Source organism: Canis lupus, chromosome 20 (genome assembly GCF_011100685.1).
Source record: "Canis lupus familiaris isolate Mischka breed German Shepherd chromosome 20, alternate assembly UU_Cfam_GSD_1.0, whole genome shotgun sequence".
NCBI classification, from domain to species: domain Eukaryota; kingdom Metazoa; phylum Chordata; class Mammalia; order Carnivora; family Canidae; genus Canis; species Canis lupus.
Window position 1 is genome coordinate 47,969,526 of NC_049241.1, and position 8,956 is coordinate 47,978,481.

An 8,956-nucleotide genomic window follows, 5' to 3' on the forward strand; every position below is an offset into this window, starting at 1 on the left:
GGATGCAAAAATTCTCAACAAGATACTGGCCAATAGGATCCAACAGTACATTAAGAAAATTATTCACCATGACCAAGTAGGATTTATCCCTGGGACACAAGGCTGGTTCAACACCCGTAAAACAATCAATGTGATTCATCATATCAGCAAGAGAAAAACCAAGAACCATATGATCCTCTCATTGGATGCAGAGAAAGCATTTGACAAAATACAGCATCCATTCCTGATCAAAACTCTTCAGAGTGTAGGGATAGAGGGAACATTCCTTGACATCTTAAAAGCCATCTATGAAAAGCCCACAGCAAATATCATTCTCAATGGGGAAGCACTGGGAGCCTTTCCCCTAAGATCAGGAACAAGACAGGGATGTCCACTCTCACCACTGCTATTCAACATAGTACTGGAAGTCCTAGCCTCAGCAATCAGACAACAAAAAGACATTAAAGGCATTCAAATTGGCAAAGAAGAAGTCAAACTCTCCCTCTTCGCCGATGACATGATACTCTACATAGAAAACCCAAAAGTCTCCACCCCAAGATTGCTAGAACTCATACAGCAATTCGGTAGCGTGGCAGGATACAAAATCAATGCCCAGAAGTCAGTGGCATTTCTATACACTAACAATGAGACTGAAGAAAGAGAAATTAAGGAGTCAATCCCATTTACAATTGCACCCAAAAGCATAAGATACCTAGGAATAAACCTCACCAAAGATGTAAAGGATCTATACCCTCAAAACTATAGAACACTTCTGAAAGAAATTGAGGAAGACACAAAGAGATGGAAAAATATTCCATGCTCATGGATTGGCAGAATCAATATTGTGAAAATGTCAATGTTACCCAGGGCAATATACACGTTTAATGCAATCCCTATCAAAATACCATGGACTTTCTTCAGAGAGTTAGAACAAATTATTTTAAGATTTGTGTGGAATCAGAAAAGACCCCGAATAGCCAGGGGAATTTTAAAAAAGAAAACCATATCTGGGGGCATCACAATGCCAGATTTCAGGTTGTACTACAAAGCTGTGGTCATCAAGACAGTGTGGTACTGGCACAAAAACAGACACATAGATCAGTGGAACAGAATAGAGAATCCAGAAGTGGACCCTGAACTTTATGGGCAACTAATATTCGATAAAGGAGGAAAGACTATCCATTGGAAGAAAGACAGTCTCTTCAATAAATGGTGCTGGGAAAATTGGACATCCACATGCAGAAGAATGAAACTAGACCACTCTCTTTCACCATACACAAAGATAAACTCAAAATGGATGAAAGATCTAAATGTGAGACAAGATTCCATCAAAATCCTAGAGAAGAACACAGGCAACACCCTTTTTGAACTCGGCCATAGTAACTTCTTGCAAGATACATCCACGAAGGCAAAAGAAACAAAAGCAAAAATGAACTATTGGGACTTCATCAAGATAAGAAGCTTTTGCACAGCAAAGGATACAGTCAACAAAACTCAAAGACAACCTACAGAATGGGAGAAGATATTTGCAAATGACATATCAGATAAAGGGCTAGTTTCCAAGATCTATAAAGAACTTATTAAACTCAACACCAAAGAAACAAACAATCCAATCATGAAATGGGCAAAAGACATGAACAGAAATCTCACAGAAGAAGACATAGACATGGCCAACATGCACATGAGAAAATGCTCTGCATCACTTGCCATCAGGGAAATACAAATCAAAACCACAATGAGATACCACCTCACACCAGTGAGAATGGGAAAAATTAACAAGGCAGGAAACAACAAATGTTGGAGAGGATGCGGAGAAAAGGGAACCCTCTTACACTGTTGGTGGGAATGTGAACTGGTGCAGCCACTCTGGAAAACTGTGTGGAGGTTCCTCAAACAGTTAAAAATATACCTGCCCTACGACCCAGCAATTGCACTGTTGGGGATTTACCCCAAAGATACAAATGCAATGAAACGCCGGGACACCTGCACCCCGATGTTTCTAGCAGCAATGGCCACGATAGCCAAACTGTGGAAGGAGCCTCGGTGTCCAACGAAAGATGAATGGATAAAGAAGATGTGGTTTATGTATACAATGGAATATTACTCAGCTATTAGAAATGACAAATACCCACCATTTGCTTCAACGTGGATGGAACTGGAGGGTATTATGCTGAGTGAAGTAAGTCAATTGGAGAAGGACAAACATTATATGTTCTCATTCATTTGGGGAATATAAATAATAGTGAAAGGGAAAATAAGGGAAGGGAGAAGAAATGTGTGGGAAATATCAGAAAGGGAGACAGAACATAAAGACTGCTAACTCTGGGAAACGAACTAGGGGTGGTAGAAGGGGAGGAGGGCGGGGGGTGGGAGTGAATGGGTGACGGGCACTGGGTGTTATTCTGTATGTTAGTAAATTGAACACCAATAAAAAAAAAAAAAAAAAAAAAAAAAATCGGAGAAGGAGAATTATCATATGGTTTCATTCATACAGGGAATATAAGAAATAGTGAAAGAGGTTATAAGGGAAAGTAGGGGAAATGAGTGAGAAAAAATTAGAGAGGATGATAAAACATGAAAGACTCCTAACTCTGAGAAACAAACAAAGGGTAGTGGAAGGGGAGGCGGGCAGGGAGATAGGGTAACTGGGTAACGAGCACTGAGGAGGGCATTTGAAGAGAAGAGCTCTGGGTGTTTTACTATATGTTGGCAAATCAACCTTCAAAAAAAATAAATTAAATAGATATCTAGATAGATAGATAGATAGATAGATAGAGAAAGAAGAAAGAAAGAAAGAAAGAAAGAAAGAAAGAAAGAAAGAAAGAAAGAAAGAAAGAAAGAAAGAAAGAAAGAAAGAAAGAAAAAAAAAAGAGTACCAAGAACACCACTCTGGTCAAAAGTTTCAATCCCAATTGTTGTGATAGCTCTAAGGTTCTTGACAGGCTGATGAGTATGGAAGGGATTTCCTGTTGTTTTCATAAACAATTAGTGAGTTTGAGCAAAATTCATATATTTGGTCACCATTTTGATTTGCCCATTATTATCATATGCCCATATATACTATGCCCATTTTAATTTTTTAATTAATTTTAATTTTTTGAGGAAACTCTATCCTGTTTTCTACTTGCTGCACCTGTTTGCATTCCCACCAATAGTGCATGATGGTTCCCTCTTTTTCATGTCCTCACCAATGTTTGTTATTTCTTGTCGTATTATACTAGTCATTATGACTGATGTGAGGTGATATTCTTCTGAATGTCACATAGATGGAATTATTTTATCTCCTCAGATTGTTCACTGTTCATATGCAACAATGCAACTGATTTTTTTGAGAGTTGACTTTCTATCCATTACTTGGCTGAATTAATTTATTAGTTTTATTTGTCTTTTTGTGGCATCTTTAGGATTTTCTACATATAAGATCACAGTCTGCATAAATAAATTGATTTCTTCCTTTCCACTTTGGATGCTTTTTCCCTTTTTTTCTTTCTTTAATTGCTTTGAATAGAATTTCCTGTGTTATGTTGAGTAGAAGTCAGGAAAGTAGTCATCCTTGCCTTGTTCCTGATCTTACAGGAAAACTGTTCTCTGTATCCCCATCACATATATTTGCTGTGGGTTTTTCATAAATGGCTTTGTGTTGAGATAGTTTCCTTCTATTCCTAGGTTTTAGTGTTTTTATCATGTTCCATACACAAATATAAAAAAAATAAAAAATAAACATTAATTTTTTGAGGTTAGAACATAAACAATAATGACCCTGCCAGGATAGTAATGGATGATTGTGTCATGCTCTTTCTCTCTTATAGTCACACTGATGACATGGAACTAGAGAATGATACACGAATTTCAGAATTTCTTCTTCTGGGATTTTCGGAGAAACCAGAATTGCAGCCCTTCCTCTTTGGGCTTTTCCTGTCCCTGTACCTGGTCACCATATTTGGGAACCTGCTCATCATCCTGGTCTTCAGTTCTGACTCCCACCTCCACACGCCCATGTACTTCTTTCTGGCCAACCTGTCCTTTGTAGACATCTGTTTCACCTCCACAACCATCCCTAAGCTGCTGGTGAATATACAAACACAGAGAAAAGTCATAACTTACAAAAGCTGCATCATGCAGATGTACTTTTTCATACTTTTTATAGGTTTAGACAACTTTCTCCTGACTGTAATGGCTTATGACCGATTCATGGCCATCTGTCACCCCCTGCACTACACAGTCATCATGAACCCTCGGCTCTGTGCACTGTTGGTTTTGGTGTCCTGGATCATAAGTGCCCTGCACTCCTTGTTAGAAAGCTTAATGGTGTTGCAGCTGTCCTTCTGTACAGCCTTGGAAATCCCCCACTTTTTTTGTGAACTCAATCAGATGATCCAACTTGCCTGTTCTGACACCTTTCTTAATGATTTGGTGATGTATTGTGCAACTGTGCTGCTGGTTGGTGCTCCCCTGGCTGGGGTCCTTTACTCTTATTCTAAGATCCTTTCCTCCATACGTGGAATATCATCAGCTCAGGGAAAGCATAAAGCATTTTCCACCTGTGCATCTCACCTCTCAGTTGTCTCCTTATTTTACTGTACAGGCCTAGGAGTGTACCTTAGCTCTGATGCTCCCCAGAGCTCCCACTCAAGTGCAGCAGCCTCCGTGATGTACACGGTAGTCACACCCATGCTGAACCCCTTCATCTACAGCCTCAGGAACAAAGACATAAAGGAGGCTCTAACTGTATTTTTCAGAGGGAAGCCATAAAAGGACCATTTTTCAACAAGTATCTATGATTGCAGGCTTAATGCCTAATATCAGAAATTGTGAATCTTTAATCATATCATGAAATAAAAATTAATCCCTCTATTTGTATCCTGGAGTGTCAATTTTTCTAAATGTCTCTTGCTTTATTAATTTTTTCTTTTTTTAATAATAAATTTATTTTTTATTGGTGTTCAATTTGCCAACATACAAAATGACACCCAGTGCTCATCCCGTCAAGTGCCCCCCTCAGTGCCCGCCACCCATTCACCCCCACCTCCCGCCCTCCTCCCCTTCCACCACCCCTAGTTCATTTCATAGAGTTAGGAGTCTTTGTTCTGTCTCCCTCTCTGATATTTCCTACCCATTTCTTCTCCCTTCCCCTCTATTCCCTTTCACTATTATTTATATTCCCCCTGGGATCCCCGGGTGGCGCAGCGGTTTGGCGCCTGCCTTTGCCCCAGGGCGTGATCCTGGAGACCCGGGATCGAATCCCACATCGGGCTCCCGGTGCATGGAGCCTGCTTCTCCCTCTGCCTGTGTCTCTGCCTCTCTCTCTCTGTATCTGTCATAAATAAAAAAAAATATTTATATTCCCCAAATGAATAAGACTATATAATGTTTGTCCTTCTCCGGTTGACTTATTTCACTCAGCATAATACCCTCCAGTTCCATCCACGTCGAAACAAATGGTGGGTATTTGTCATTTCTAATGGCTAAGTAATATTCCATTGTATACATAAACCACATCTTCTTTATTGAATTTAAACAAGCCGCATTGTTGAACTTTATGCTCTTTCTGAAAGCCAACAAATTTTTCATTTTTGTTGTCTTCATTTCCAGAGTCCCAACTTTGAATCAGAAACAATTTGGAGATTCCTATTTGCCTCATGGTGATGAATTGTCCTAGTTTTAAGGAATAAACTATATTTGGCATCTGGAGCCATTTTTATAATTTTATTGTAGAGGAAATTCTGAGATCAAAGTTTTTAACTTTATATCTGCCATTCCTTTCTACATTACAACCCTAAATGCTCTTTCCGATAATATCAACTTTAACCTGCTGGTTTGTTTTGTAGCTAGTCATGGGGCTTTATGGTCCTTATTAGGATCCCATTCTCTTATCAGCTCAACATTCACAGTATCCCTGATACACAACAGTAACGCAAAAACTACTTATGAAAAACACACTCCAAGTATAATCTATAGAAAGATAAATTTGCATGAAACAAAGGTCTTGTTAAGTGTTCAGTTTCAGAGAAGACCTGAAATATTATGAAATAAAAATTTCAATCACACTATACTTAATTGTGGAGAATGTGTTTTTGGTGATGTACATCTATTCAGTGAAGTGTGGGATATTTGGTGTCCATTTTTATGGAGTTTTTTTTTATGGAGTTTTATTAATTGAAGAATGTAGTGGCAGATTTTATTATTTTATTGGATGATTTTGCCTTTTGTATTTGAAAATTTCTAGTGCTGGTTACAAATATTACTCCTTCCACTGCCCTAAACTTAGTATCTTTTCCTTGAAAAATGTTGCCATGACTGTTATAGTGTGAATGAGTGTACAGTAAGTGTATTTGCTGTGTTATTAATTTCTTTGCTTTCTTATGATCTTCTACTGCTGATCTTATTTATTCACATCTTCTCCCCACCTCCTTTTCTTTTCTCTAACTAAAGTTTGTCCATTATTGATTTGTTCATGTTCCATATTTCTTTTTGATTCTGTCATAGTAGGTTGTAAGTTTCTAGGGATTTATCCATATCTTCTAAGTTGTCCATTTGTTGGAGTGAAATTATCCATACTTGTCTCTTATGATTCTTTGTATTTCATAGTATTGGTTGTAGGGTATCAACTTTTCCTTCTGACCTTATTTTTTTCTTTTCCTTTATAAAAAAATTTTTAAATTTATTTATTTATGATAGTCACACAGAGAGAGATGAGAGAGAGGCAGAGACACAGGCAGAGGGAGAAGCAGGCTACACGCATCAGGAGCCCGATGCGGGATTCAATCCCGGGTCTCCAGGATCGTGCCCTGGGCCAAAGGCAGGCGCCAAACCGCTGCGCCACCCAGGGATCCCTCTTTTCCTTTTTTAAAATTTAAATTCAATTAGCCAACATATAGTACATCATTAGTTTCAGATGTAGTTTTCAGTGATTGATCAGTTGTGTTTAACACCCAGTGCTCATCCCACCATGTGCCCTCCTTAATGCCTATCACCCAATTACCCCATCCCCCCACCAACCTTCCCCTCATCAATCCTAAGTTTGTTTCCCAGAGTTAAGAGTCTCTCATGGTTTGTCTCCCGCTCTAATTTCTTCTCATTCAATTTTCTTCCCTTCTCTTATGATCCTCTGCACTATTTCTTATATTCCACACATGAGTGAAACCATATTATAATTGTCTCTCTCCAATTGACTTATTTCACTAAGTATAATACCCTCCAGTTCCATCCACATATTTAAATGGTATTCATCCTCTTTAATGGCTGAGTAATATTCCATGATATACATATACCACATATTCATTATCCATTCATCTATCGACTGACGTCTCAGCTCTTTCCACACTTTGGCAATTTTTTTTAGATCTCTTTGAGTTTTATTAATCTTAATGGAAAATAGATCAATATTTTAAAAACAGTCATAGAAAAATAAAAACACAACTCACGTTTCATAAAAAATATAGGCTAATGTACTACTGATCAGTATATCTTATGTCCCAAAGCTCTAGAAAGTTTTATCATATTTCTTATAATTTTTTCACTGGGATAGTGGTGGGGGGTCTTCTATTACTTTTTTGTATATTTTTTATTGGAGTTTGATTTGCCAACATATAGTATAACACTTAGTACTCATCCTGTCAAGTGCCCGCCTCAGTGCCTGTCACCCAGTCACCCCATCCTCCTGCCCACCTACCCTTCCACTACCCCCTGTTCATTTCCCAGAGTTAGCAGTCTCATGTTCTGTCACCCTGTCTGATTTTTCCACCCATTTTCTCTCCATTCTCCTATAATCCTTTTAAGTATTTTTTAAATTCCCCATATGTGTGAAACCTTATAAAGTTTGTCCTCCGATTGACTTACTTCACTTAACATAATACCCTCCAGATCCAATCACATTGAAGCAAATGGTGGCTATTCATTGTGGAAGGAGCCTCAGTGTCCATCGAAAAATGAATGGATAAAGAATATGTGATACACACACACACACACACACACAATGGAATATCACTCAGCCATTTGAAATGACAAATACACACTTTGGCTATTGTGGACATTGCTGCTATGAACATTGGTTTGCAGGTGTCCCTTAGTTTTACTACATCTATATTTTATTTATTTGGATCTTCTCTCCTGATCCTTTCCTTACTCTAAGAGAAGTGTTCTTCTTTTGGCTTAGCTTTTCAAAAAATTAACTCCTAGATTTTTAAATCTTTTCTATTGGCTTTCTGATCTATATATCACTTATGTTTGCTCTGATACTTGTTATTTCTTTTCCTCTGTTGCTTTGGACTTAGTTTGTTCTTCATGTTCTAAGTCATTGAATCAAAAATTGAGGTTATTTACTTAAGCTCTTATTTTTCTTAATGTAGACATTTATTACCATAACCTTCCCTCTTAGAGCTGCTTTTACACCATCCCATAAATTTTGATAGGATGTGTTTCCATTTAATTTGATTCAAGAATTTTAAATTTCCTTTTTTGTTTCTTCTGTCACACATCAGCTGTTCATGACTGATGCGGCTTTAGTTCCACAAAATCTGAATATCTCAGATATCTGTACCCTTAAGTTCATTGCACCATTACAAAATAGCCAATAAGTGAAAACAGTCCAGTATCCATTGACAGATGCTTTAATAATGATAGGATATCTGTACAATGGAATTCGGCAATAAAAAAATGAAGACATCCTTTCCTTTGTTAAAACATGGATGGACCCTGAGGGCATTATGTGAAATACTATTTCACATATATTTCATTATTTCACTATGTGAAACAATCAGAGAAAGAAAGTATTGTATGGTTTCACTTATATGTAAAATACAAAATTCTGAATTCATAGAAACAGATAGTAGGTTCATGTTTGCCAGTGGCTGTGGTTTGAAGAAATGAGAAGTTGCTGATGAAAGCCTACAAACTTTCAGTTATAAGATGAATGAGTTCTGGGAGTATAATGTGCAACATGGTCATTATGGTTAACTATATTGTGTTGTATACTTGA

General features: G+C 37.8%; 1 protein-coding gene across 1 annotated transcript; it reads left to right on the forward strand.

The window, feature by feature from the left end:
• Positions 1–3,786: 3,786 nt before the first annotated feature.
• Positions 3,787–4,841, forward strand: OR7A23 (olfactory receptor family 7 subfamily A member 23). The gene has a single exon (XM_038567029.1). It carries the CDS (start codon positions 3,802–3,804, stop codon positions 4,729–4,731), a length of 930 nt encoding a protein of 309 aa, XP_038422957.1. The 5' UTR covers positions 3,787–3,801; the 3' UTR covers positions 4,732–4,841.
• Positions 4,842–8,956: the final 4,115 nt, after the last annotated feature.

Coding starts and splice junctions, on each gene's coding strand:
- OR7A23 (XM_038567029.1), top strand. CDS start 3,802: ATGGAACTAGAGAATGATACACGAATTTCAGAATTTCTTCTTCTGGGA.